At 25.4% G+C, this 13,326-nt stretch overlaps 1 protein-coding gene across 2 annotated transcripts in view; it reads right to left on the minus strand.

The window, feature by feature from the left end:
• Positions 1–349: 349 nt before the first annotated feature.
• LOC107447386 (ellipsoid body open) overlaps positions 350–13,326 on the minus strand; it is a 37,138-nt gene continuing 24,161 nt past the window's right edge. For both annotated transcript variants that reach the window (XM_016062290.3, XM_016062291.3), the window contains exons 17-25: positions 12,123–12,312; positions 8,323–8,478; positions 7,815–7,929; positions 7,168–7,227; positions 6,587–6,698; positions 5,546–5,704; positions 4,566–4,664; positions 2,493–2,723; positions 350–2,178 (exon numbers count right to left, since the gene is read on the minus strand). In XM_016062290.3, coding sequence (XP_015917776.1) covers positions 2,095–2,178; positions 2,493–2,723; positions 4,566–4,664; positions 5,546–5,704; positions 6,587–6,698; positions 7,168–7,227; positions 7,815–7,929; positions 8,323–8,478; positions 12,123–12,312 — 1,206 coding nt within the window. In that variant the 3' untranslated portion in view covers positions 350–2,094. The remainder of the gene's footprint in view (positions 2,179–2,492; positions 2,724–4,565; positions 4,665–5,545; positions 5,705–6,586; positions 6,699–7,167; positions 7,228–7,814; positions 7,930–8,322; positions 8,479–12,122; positions 12,313–13,326) is intronic.

Below are 13,326 nucleotides of genomic sequence, written 5' to 3' on the forward strand. Positions count from 1 at the left end.
AGTTTTTGTACTTTTTGAAAGAAAGCTCTAAATGATAAGGGTTTTTCCCTGAATTTAATTTTTTATCATAAAATAAAATATAATAACAAATGAAAGTAATTTACAACAATCGTCCAAACATCCAATGTGAAGGTATGAGAAAAAAAAAAATGTGAAAGAAAACAAACTTTTATGGGAGATGATCCCCACAATGCAGACATCATTTATAATAGTACAAAATAAATCTTGTGAAAACACCTCATTTTTTTTTTTATTAGGTGCTTTTTGAAAAATGCTCTAAAATTTTTTTAAAATTTTGATGAATATTTTTAAAGTTATAGGAAAAAAATTAGTTTATAAAAATATCCATATCTTCATGAATATTTAAGCGAAGTTTTAGAAATTTCATGCAATTATTGAAAATAACAACCAAAGAAATCTATGCAAGATATAAGCTTGTTGCTTTATTTTCAGGCATAGGGTGTTCAAAAATACTTGTTTTCATTCGTAATTTATTGCCAGTCTTTTAGAGCTTTGTAAAGCTTTAAAATTGAGCGATACCTAAGATAAATCGCCTGATCCACACATCTCCAACGTTATAAAACAATCCTCTTATATTTCTTGAGAAATTTAAAAAAACATGTCAACAGACAGTAACAGTATCAGTGACAGACAGTAACACAAAATTTAATAACATTTTCTGATAAATTACTATGCTTAGAAAAAATGAAATTGCAAAATATATTTAATATTTCCCCCAATTTCTAGACTTTCTTAAAAAATATATATAGCACAATAATAATAAAAAAAATACAAAAAGAAAGAGAAAACGGAGAAAATTAAGAAAAACAACATTGTTCTGTAATTTTTCTGTTTTCTCTACATTTTGAACTTATATAAATATATATAAAAGCGAAGGAACGTCAGTAGGTAATCAACATATCACAAAAAAAAAAAAACTTATACTTTCTTAATACCACATAATTTTCTTAATACATATAATTTCTTCAAGACTCATTTGTTGAATATTAGGCAGGTTAAAATCAAATACTTCATGATTTGAAAAACACTCTCAAATAGATTAGAATTCTGTTTGTATGAATAAAATTGCTTATACACTTAAATGTAAATAGAAATCTTATTAGAATTCCAGTCAAAATTAAAAAAAAAAATAATAATAATATTAGAAACTAGATAGAATAATACCTTAATATAGAAATAACATATTCTTGAAGCCTAACTTAAATACTAGTTTTAATAGAATTTAATAATTATTTGTAAAAATAAATGAGGGATTATGCAAAATCAATTGTCAAATGTCATGAAAAGAATATAATAACTAATTTCAAAATTGTGAAACCTATAATGCATTGACTTATGTTTCATACATATCTTAGAATTCAATACCTAAAACAATCCAAAAAGTCTTAAGGGGGTACAATTATAAAATTTATTAATTCCTTGATTTTAATAGTATAATATTACTACTGATTTGATTACTGATTAATTAATTAATTTAATCAGTACAAATTCCTTGAATTTAATAGTATATACAATAAACAAAACACAAATAGAAGTAAGGAATTTCACTTTACTTGAATTAAATAAACAGTGTAAGGTCATTTTAAAATGAGCTAAAATATTGTATTATTACTGGGTAGTATTGTTCAAAATGTTCTTTAAAAAAAAAAAAAAAAAAAAAAAAAAAAAAAAAAAAAACTAATTTTTGTAATAATAATAAAAAAAAAGGAAGCTTTATATTTAAATAAAAAATATATTTTTGTTTCTTTTGAGCAACGTGAAACAAATTACTGCCAATATAAATGCATTTAATAAATACGTATGAAGATTTATTTTTAAAATTTTAATACATTTCTTAGTACTATAAAATATTATATTAAATATCACATATCATGAAAATGTATCAAATTTAACAGAATTTTTTCCATGTTCTAAAACATTATAACTGGACATTTTCTAGAAGCTTTGTCATCGTTACAAAATAAAGTTTTCCCTCATATCTTGGTGAAGGCAAATGAAAATGATATCACAATCAATGAAAAAAAATATCACAAATGAAATGAAAGAGCAACAAAGAATATAATTTACAACATTTCAAATTGATGTTTCAGAACAAAGACAGTAGTATCTAATGTCACTCACAAATCTTTGAATATTTTCCCCAAAGGTATGAGAATCCTGAAAGAAAAGATAATCAATAAAAATACAGAAAAATTATTTATTAAATATGTATTAAATTAAGCAACTTTAACAATTATTATTAAGCATCTTTAAATATGCTATTATAAGAAGTAGCTATAGAACCAAGGTAGGTGAAACTGTGGACAACCTGATGTTTGTGTAAATCAATTTCCAGTTGGTTAAAACTTTTACTTACTGTTTCATGTTTGAAGTTCTTCAACAATTGTTGTCTTTTTACTTTCCATACATTTCTAACACACAAATATTATCATATATTTAAACAATGTCAAACTGATTGAACTTTTACTTACTGTTTCATGTTTGAAGTTCCTCAACAATGTTGTCTTTTGATTGGAGTCTAAGTTTTCCATACTTTGAAGAAATTGAGGCAAGAAAGTGGAGTAGAATGATTGGATGTCAACAAGTGCCATGCTATAAATTGTGCTAACTATTTCATCCCTCAGTAAATTATGTGTTTTATAGATTAAGGTTTGCAAGAAAACACTAATGAATTGAAACAGCATAATACTTTTAAAGTAACCCTAAAATAAAATGAAAATTGATCAGATTATTTTCGGAATTTATAAAAAATATTTAAATATTAATTGTTCTTAATATTTTCAACGAGAATTACAAAAATAAATATAGAAAGTTTAAGAGATGAAAATTTAGAATGTAAAAAGATAAATAATATTTCTTCTCTATCTATAAAAAAATATCCGTGTGTGTCCTTTACTGACTCCTAAGCCACCCAACCAAAAGCGATGAAATTTGGCCATTAGATAGCAGGAAGCACAAGGAACGTCACTGTCAATATTAGAACATTTTGCGGCTAACCATTCGAGCGGGATCAACGAAAAACAAAATGGAGTTTTCTGATTTGTTAAGCGTTAGTCATCATTTTAAATTTTACTACAAGCGATTCAGCTTTCTAAAAACTTTTAAAGACAGCATCAGTGATATTTTCAAGCTTATAGCTCTATTTCATCAGAAAAGTTTATTATACAAAATATTTAATTATTTTTTATTTATATCAGATCAATTCAATGAACAACATAACATGAGCTATATTCGTGGAGTATGTCAGCAAATTAAGTTGTCTGATACCACATGCTTATTTTGTTTATAGTAATTTCCTTTAAAATGCGTTTCTATAAAAGAAAGTAAATAATTTAAAATAAATAGTAATTAAAATTTAGAAAATAAATCAGTTATGCATTCAAAAGGCAAAATTAATGGAAAAGCGGTACTAATTTGCTTAGAAGAAACGCAAAAAAAAATTGCCATACTATTATTGATGACAATGTTGATAACATATATTAATTGAAATAAAAAAACAACCAATCTACTAAAAAAGCAAAGTTTATGGAGAAAAGATACTTACTCGTCTTGAGGATATTATTATATTCACCTATATTATTGATACCAATTTTCAATTAATATTGGTATGTGCATTAGAATAAGAAAATTAAGCCGTGTGTTAAAATGCTAAGTTAATGGAGAAAACGTTAATGGTAAATTTGTTTAAAGGAGCCATAAGAAATCGCCATATGCAGATGTGGTTCAATAAACTTTGATAATACGAACAATTGGTATTATGGTAATTCGTGCAGTTTTAATAAGAATTTTACAAAAGGTGGTTTTCCATAGTTTTAGTAAATATTTTTGCCAGTAGTAGCAAAAATATAGTGTACTCAAACATTGCAAGTGTGTCACGTAAAAATAAGTTGTTAAATTATCTGCAATCCATACAAAAGTTTAAAAAGTGGTAGCAAAACCACTTTGTTTTCACTGTTTTTCAAAGAAATCATCCATTCATGATTACCACAAACATAAATGATTCAGTATATATGTAATCAGTACTAAAGTCATTATATATATATATATATTTAATAATACATGTNAAATGCATAATTATAAATTAAAGTTGAAATTACAGTGACAAGTTTGCTTTAACTTTTATGAAACCTGGCCTAACATTATTTTTAAAATTAATATAACAGCTATAATACATTTGTTGTAAAAATTGCCCTCATGCAAGGTGCTAATATTTTAATGACTTAGAATTAAAACAACTTTTTTCTCTTATACAGTTTCATAGTAAATACAGTAAATTAAAGGTTAGTTAGAGAAATGGTCATGCTCTTAAGTCCTTATGAGGGTCTTATAAGAATTCTATGACTTTTTTTATTCACCTTGTGAAATTTAGAATAAATACAAATTAAGAAATAAAAATCCCAGTTCATTTGAGACAATGAGTCTAAAACAATTAGCATTTCAGCATCAGTTTAAAAAAAAAATTAATCATATATATCTTTCATTCAATTTAATAATTTTATTTTAAAAAATGACATAAAAAGTTGAAATTGAAAGACAAATTTTACCTTGTAATATAACTTCCATTTATTATTTAAGGTTTCCAAAGATATTAAATTCTGCTTGAAAAGGTTTATATCTGGTTGCAAAAATGATTGACCATAAGCCTAAGAAAAAATAATCAACATTAGTAAAGTAATTTTATTAAAACAAGTTTTCAAGAATAAAATGAAATCTTTATGTTTAAAATTATACATGAAACTTTATTTTAAACATTTTTATAAAACAAACAAAATAAAGACTTAATTATTAAAAACTTTAGGACATTGCAACTATAACTCAGACAATCATAGCAAATATTAAAAAACATAAAAACTAAAATAATAATAATTAAAATGTAAACAGTTAACAGATCAAAGAATTTTTTAATACCAAAGCTATATTGTAGAATTATTTTAAATAAACTAGTTTTTGTAATCTAACTAATTTTAAATCAGCTTTATTAAAACTGCTTAGTTGGAAAAATATACTTGATTAGCGTAAGAAATTTTATAACTGCTTTTATGAGAAAAAAATTCTCAAATTTAAAGACTAAAATTAAAAAATGTAGGTGCCAAAAAAAGTAAATATTTAGAAACATTAAAAATATTTTTTTTTTTTAAAGACAAAACCAAGTTGAAATCAAAAATAGTTCAGAATATTAATTTAAAATTAAAACATAGTAAAAAAAATTTTTTTTACAGAGGAAGATAAAAATCTGCTATAATTCAATTAGAAAAAGAAAGGTGATGATTTGTAAATTTTTTTACGTTGAAAATATTATACATGTACAATATACATAATTTCTTTGTTTTTTAATTAGACAAATTCATGTTTTTCTTACACTAAGGATATAAAAACTAAATTCACTGCAGCCCTTGAAAACTAATGGGATGGAAATTCTTTATAAGAAAATATAAAACACAGAGAATATTCTCATAAGTTTTAGAAAATTACAATAAAATTTAAGTGAATGTAAAAGATAGTAACACAAATAGCATAATCTTACCTCCATTATTTTTGTGAAATGCTGTTCATTTTCTATTTTTTCATTTCCTGATTCCCCAAGACTACTGATAACATTCACTTTAAAAAAATAACGGCAGTTATGAAGAAGGATCTTGTGAAGTAATTCAAACAGTGGTGGTTTTACTTCAGATGATGGTCTCTGGAAAATGTAATTGATGAATGCTTAACTCAACAAGTTTCAGAAATATTGTAAGTTTGGTTTTAATTTAAGAAAATAAGCATTTAATCCACTGGCAGCTTAGCAAATGGGTAAAATTTGGATAATGTTTTTCCCCAATACACTATTACCCTTTCTAACGACATGGAAAAACGTTTTGCTAAGCAGAAAAGATTACAGGACTTTTTTGGTGCAAAACCATCAACGGGTTAAGAGCCTAAATAATGAAAATATTTGTATTGGAGGTGCACTTCATTTGTCGATTCTTCGAAAGATAAGACAGAAACTGTCTTCTCAGTAACATTAAGTTTACTTGAAAACAGGATGCACAAGAAAAATAAATAGAATATTAAATACAAGAAGAGAAAAAAAAAAACTATCAAGAATAACAAGAATTTAACTATCAAAGTTTTAACAAATTATAACACTTGCAACAATCTCATATAGGGCCTATATACAGCCAATATTGGCTGAATAATGACTATAAAATATTGGGTGTATATGACAACTCTATATAGGGCTGATGATATTAGTTATAAAATATCTTTTGAACTGGAATAATAATGGCCAATATCAGAGAATAATGGCCCTTTAAATTCTTATTCTTTTTATACTTATTGAGTATATTTTTCCAAGATTCATAAATATTGGGTCCAATGAGGGCCCAGGTTATTTTGTTGCTAGGAACATGATATAATAAAAGCAATACATTATGAGCTCAATTCAAATAAAACTCAAGGTAGAAATACACACCATTTTTTAATACATTGGTTTAAAATTTTTAATATACATCCCAGAAATAGTGTAAGAAAGCACAATGATTAACACAAATAAAAAATAATAAATTTTGGAGATTTTACTTACTTCTGCTATTAATGGATATATTTGGGATAAACAAAGGTTTATTGTGCTAGGAAGGAATGCTTTGAATTGAGAATTAGGTTCCTGTACAATTTGCTGCAGCAACTGTAGAAGTCTAGAAATTATACATAGGCATTAAATAAATGTTCATAAATTTTTCACAATTATGCAATTAAAAAAAGCATACAATTTAAAGTTTTTTTCATATGAAGGCAAATTTTCAAATTCTGAAAGTTCATTAGAAAAATTAAGGATCATTAAAGAAACTTTTCAAGAAAATATTTTTTTTAAGAGCTTAATTAAGAACTTTTTAAAGATTAGGATTTTGAAAATCTAATATATATATATATATGCATGTTAGAAGGAGGGATAAGCAAAACATAACAGGACAAGTGTGAATCTTATGGTATTTTTATGATTGTGTATATTATTTTATTGACATATCAAACCTTTATCAATCGTCTGCCAGACAAAGCTTTTTTCTGAATATTTCCAAAAGTTTTGATATGCTGCCTTTGCCTTCTAATTTTTATGACATAAATAAATATTTCAAAATAATAAACAATAGTTATAAGAGCACTTACTTTTCAATTACTTTGCAACCAGATGATGATTCATTCAATGTAAAGTGCATCAGCTGGTTTCTAAGTACAGATAATAAATTATTATAAACAAAGAGCAGATTATATGTATTTAAATTTGAAATGTAAGAAAAATATAAAGATATGAAATTTTAATGTGAATTTTTGGCTTTCTTGCAACACATCATTTGGTTTCTAAAATATTCTATGAGAAAGTAGGAAGAAAATTCAGAATCAAAATTCTCAGAGGCTTTCAGAACTTAAGATTTATTGTTTTATATAAAATACAAACTTTTTATAAACATTCAAAAATCAAAGTTTTAGTTCACTAATGTGCTGGTTAAAAATGCATAATTTTGTGGTCATAAGAATTATATATTGGATATTTATAAAAACTGCATACGTTTGGTTTCTTAAGTTTTAAATTTCTTCAGTTAAGCACCAGAAATACGTAAATTGCCTTTCCAAGTTGAAAAGCTCTTAGATAAAAATATTTAATTACGATAAAATTTGAGATTGGCAGCCAAAGCTAGATGAGAATCTTATAAGTGTTATAAAATAAATTTTTTGCAATATAATTTTACAAGTGATTCAATATAACATGAATTTAAAACAATCATGAATGCTTTGCGTAAAATCCGCATACTTACGATGAAAAAAGGGTTAATAAGGTCTGAATAGTTTTTTCAACAAATGGCAATCCAATTTGTACTCTAAAAACTGAGAAAAGACACAAATAAAACTCCAAAATGTTTTCGGTGATGTCTGAAAAAGAAAAGTATAATTTCATTAAAAAAATGACACAAGCAACAAAGTGACTTATAGTAAATTGAAAGAAATTTTTTTCTAAGAAAGCGAATTTAGATATTCAAGATTTCAATTATCAGAAATTTAAAATGAAAACGAATAATTTTATCTGGAGAGTCGAACATCAAAATGTTGAAAACCATTTAAAGCAATCCACCAAGTATAGTTTAATTTTCTGTTATTAAACTTAAATATTACGTTCAATTTAACATGAAAAGGAAATATCTTAAGCATAGCCACACAAATCAAAACATGAAATTTCAAAATGAAAACATTATACCAGACATATGAACAAATATGTATTATTATATAACACATAGCATTTAATATAAGAAAGAAGGCGAGGCTCACCTGAATGCTGAAGATAAAGATGGAACAAGGATTCTATAAATGGAATTAAAGGCAAAATGGATTTCGAAAATATTTGTTTTGTTCTAGTGGGAGCATCAGACAAATTTTCTATTAAGCCACATATAACTTTAATCACCCATATAACATCTGGTTTTGCTAGAATAGAAAGTGCTTTAATTAATATTTTAAGAATGTTTTAAAAATAATAAGTAGTCATTAAAAAAGAATATCACTTAGCCTTATTTATTGCGAAATAGACATAAGTGCTCTAATTATTATTTTATGAACGCTTTAAAAATAATAAGTAGTCATTAAAAAAGAATATAACTTAGCTTAATTTATTGCGACATATGCAAAGCCAGAAAAAAAGCATCAAACAATTATACTACTATCACAATGGAAATATGCCCTTAAGCAGAGTCAAATTCAAATGAAAATACATTATTTGTAAGAATAGTTTCTTTTCTGTTATAGTTGCCTGAGACTAAACTTAACTGATTTAAGTAGGGTGGTTTGTCAGCTAAAATGATTTTTCCGCATTAAGATAGCAATCTATACAAAACTTTAAATGCATTTTCCCAGCATCTGTTAGAAATAAACCTATCTATAAAAAACTTTTTTCTTATTATATACTTCAACTATTTAACACCATGATTTATAAGCAATTGATTCCTCCCTTAAAAAAATGTTCTAAACAAAAATCTCTTTAGTATTTCTAGAGTATTCAGAAGAAATAAGTATGAAAATTGATTCAGTTGCTCAGAAAAATGTCAGACAAAATTCCCCATTTTTACATGCGCTGTATTTTTTACTTTATTGTTTAGTGTGGGACTTATCATTTTTGATTTTTATATTTTTATAATAGAATAAAAAGATTTATCAGCGAGAAAATTACATTTCATACAATGAAATACATACTAAACATCATGGGTGTCAATATAAAACATATTGATACATCACAAGATAAAAACACTAATTTCTAAACTATTAAATACAATAGCACTATCTTAAGAACGATGGCCATATGTTCACAAATAATAGTTTCAAGTCAATGTAAATTTCGGTAAACAGATTTGAGTAAACATGAAAACATTCTTGTACTGTATAACTGTATTGTAAAACTATAACATAAGTACTAAAAAACCTAAAACCTTAAAAAAGGGCTAAGTTAGATATGTCACCCACTAACTTAGGATGGCTAAATTCCTGCACATCGCTTTTTTAAAAAAAATATTTTATTGTTATCAATTGTTTTACCCAAAAATGACACTATACTAAATTGCTCAAGTATGATTTTCTTTACTAATACAGTGAAGTGATAAAATAATTATGAAATCAGTTCCACTGCCAATCTTTTAGAGTAAAAAGAAAAAGACTTTAAATTATTAAATAAAAGAAACTGCAACAAAGGATAATAAAATTATTTTAAACTTTTATGATGCTGTGCCCAATACGGAAACATTTATTCAAAAAATATTACAAACTACTAGAAATGGAGAGTAATATACTTCTAAATGTTGCATCTCTTTTTAGCAACCATTATTCTTTAAGCAAGATAAGCTGAAGTTTATTTCTTTACTTAGAATATACTATCAGTGACTGAAGTAGCTAATGTGATGCTTGTCTAATAGATATAAAATGAAGAATAATATGCTTCTAAATGTTTCATCTCACTTTAGCAACCACTATTCTTTAAGCAAGATAGAGCTGAAGTATATTTCTTCACTTAGAATATACTATCACTGACTACAGTAGCTAATGTGATGCTTGCCTAATGTCTTTATCTAAAATTTCACATGTCTTTATTTTTTTTACAAGTGAAAAAAACAAACATTTAGTTTGATATTTAGTTTAGTGACCTGAGTTAGCTAAGGGGCTAGGGTAGTTTTGACGGCCGAATATAGTCTTTCATAAAGCTACTTACAGGAGAAATTATTTGCATTATCTTCGTATACACTAATAATTTTTATCTCTTCTTTAATCTAATTCATTATTAACATAATTTTTTATTTCAATTTAGCTATCTCACATATAACTGAGTAAAAAAAAAAAACCCAGTCCTGTTACCAAATGAAATGATAGCTCTCAAACAAAATGTGGCAAACTGCCAATAAAGACAGAATTATTTCCTTTTGGTGTTTTAAAACTGGATAAAACAAATCAATATAACAAGCACTGCTATTCCATGTTTTCTAGAGATAATTACTAATTGCAATATATAAAATTTGAGATAACTTTATAACCAAGGAAGCGGTTAATATTGAGGAAACAGAGGATATTTTTATTATTTTATATTCAGTAAAAAGACATTGTATATCAATAGTAAGAGTCCAACATGTGGCAGTGAATACTGACTCTGCTTCTTTAATATTAAATGAAAGTAAAAATGATAACAATACATTATAACTCTAATTAAAAAAGTTTCTTTCTTCATCACATATTTAAAGTTTAATTCAATTGTACTGCAAATCTTTAAAAAATCTATCTATCTATATATTTTTAAAACAAGAACAAACGATTTGTAAAATTCTTAAATAAGAAACTAAAAAACAAACTAACAAAAGAAGCATTCAAATATCATTCAGCGTTCTGACTAAGCATTTTTGGAAGGGCAGCCTGCCCTGCTTGCCCTTTGATCCCAATAAATGCACCTTTTTCCTTTTTATAAAAATAAGCCACAATCTCTTAAAAACACTGTCTTTTTATTCATCTTAAAAAGATTCATTCACTGTATTAAATAATAATTACACTCAGGAAAAATTATCTGCATTTATAGGTTTGATTCTGATTACTATTACAAATATTTACTTCGTTAATAAATTCTTTTAAGTGATTATAAAATCAAAATTATTTTTTAAATAAAAACTTCTTTTTTAAAAATGCACCTTTCAATGTTAATTTTCTCATAATTTTCAGTTTGAAATATAGAAAGAAGCTTTCAAATTGTTTATCAATTAATCTTTTTTTAGTTTACTTTTTTTGAAAAAAAAAAAAAAAAAAATTATGCACAGATTTGTCTTTTACCATCCCTTTAATTATTTTTATAAATTACAAATTTTTCTCTTATTTTGATAATGCGAGAGAATTACTTTTAAACATACACATAAAATAGTAGGTAATTTAAAATTGAAGATAAAATTCAGTTATTACATAATATTATACATTTTAATAAATTTCTACGGTGTTAGTGCCCTTTTCTGAGAGGAAGCGCTCTGCCCTTTTTTTTTTCTTAAGAAGAACTCTGCATTATTCATAGTAAGCATTAAGTTCCATAGAAAAACTGATCAGCTTGAAGATCACATTAAATAATTTCACAAATTTTAAATCCTTTACACAATTAGGTTAAAGCAGGTAATATCATATGAAAAATGTAATTGAAACTAAAAAGATAAGTCACTGTTCAAACTTCACATAAATTAATAATATAGATTCACATAATAAAATATGATCCTTCTTATTTTTAACAGTTATTGTTTGAGTTGTATATGTAAACATCAGATAATAATTTAGAAAAAAGTCACAGAATTTAAATTAAGTTTTTATGCAATTGTTTAAAAAAAAAGGGAACGGTTAAATATTCATAACACAAAATACTCTTTGAATGTGTTAAATTATTTTACTGAAAGAAAAACAGTATTTTAAAAGTATTAGGCATTACATCATGCAAAATATTTCTTTCATTATAGCACATTGATGACAAACACATTTTATAACATAGTACTAGAAAACATCTACCATAAAACAACTGCATGTATAAATAATCAGGCTTTATACAGCAAACATAGAAAAATAAATGTTACCTCTTTCTTGAAGAGATTTATCTTCTAGGAAAGCTGGGTTAGTACAGGCAGATTTTAGTGGCTCACTAAGTGATATTAAAAAAGCATCATGCTGTGTAGATCGAGCAGGCCAGAGCTGCTGAGAGTCCTGCATTTTTGGCCAGGGTAAAATTAAAAGGTTAGACATAGATCTGTAAACTACTAGTTGAGTCTGAAATTAAAAAAAAAATACATATTTACACACATTATTCAAGAAATAGGCAATATTTAAATAAGTATCAAGGTTTTTTTAAGGATATATTATACGTACATTTCAAATGCTTAAGTTTTATGAGAACGTTCATTCTTATAGGAAATGTACTGGAGAGTTCTATATGCCCAAAACTGTAACCATGTTTTAAAAGAATATGAAATTATTCTTAACCATGTAAAATAGGGATCCATTGCAACTATAAGGACAGGAACTTTAATCTATTAGTGTCCACAGTTTCCAGTCTGGATGTTTTAAAAATGTATCACAAGTACATGAACTTAAAATTGCTTTTTTAAAATTATTTTTCTTTGACATACATTACTTTTCAGTATTCTATTCCATTTATATTTTATTAATGGGCACACACAACACATGGTCAGTAGATAGTGCAGATTTTTGAATTCTAGCAATGGCAGGACATATTATTCAGTTGTTATAATGAATCTTTTAATCTACATGAATTAATTATAAGTAAGTTTTATATACATTTTATAAACGACAGCCTATATGAAGAGTTCAGCTGATAATGAGGACCACTTCCTTTAATTAATGTAGTACAAAAGTTGTTTGTCACCATTCTCAGATAAAAAGGAAAAAAAAAGTTTTTTAAAGTTAGTATTAATTACTTACAGTATCTAAGTAAATACAATTGTCAAATTTAAATTTTTATCATTGAATTTTACATACAGATTTTGACAGTTTGACACTGAGCTTCTAATTTATTTAGTGATTTTTCAGTTGATTTCAAATTTTCTAATATAAATATACAAAATATTACTAAAAAATTATTAATTGGGCATTAATAGATAGTTCTTTTCTCATTAAATAAATGTAATTTAAACAATATTTACTATTAGATATTAATAAACATCATACAAGAGCATATTCTTATTAATATGCGAACTCGCTCATATATTCAGTGGAAAAAGAACAATACACAATTATGTGTTTTTTTCCTTAAAAGATATGAAT

Source organism: Parasteatoda tepidariorum, chromosome 8 (genome assembly GCF_043381705.1).
Source record: "Parasteatoda tepidariorum isolate YZ-2023 chromosome 8, CAS_Ptep_4.0, whole genome shotgun sequence".
NCBI classification, from domain to species: Eukaryota; Metazoa; Arthropoda; class Arachnida; order Araneae; family Theridiidae; genus Parasteatoda; species Parasteatoda tepidariorum.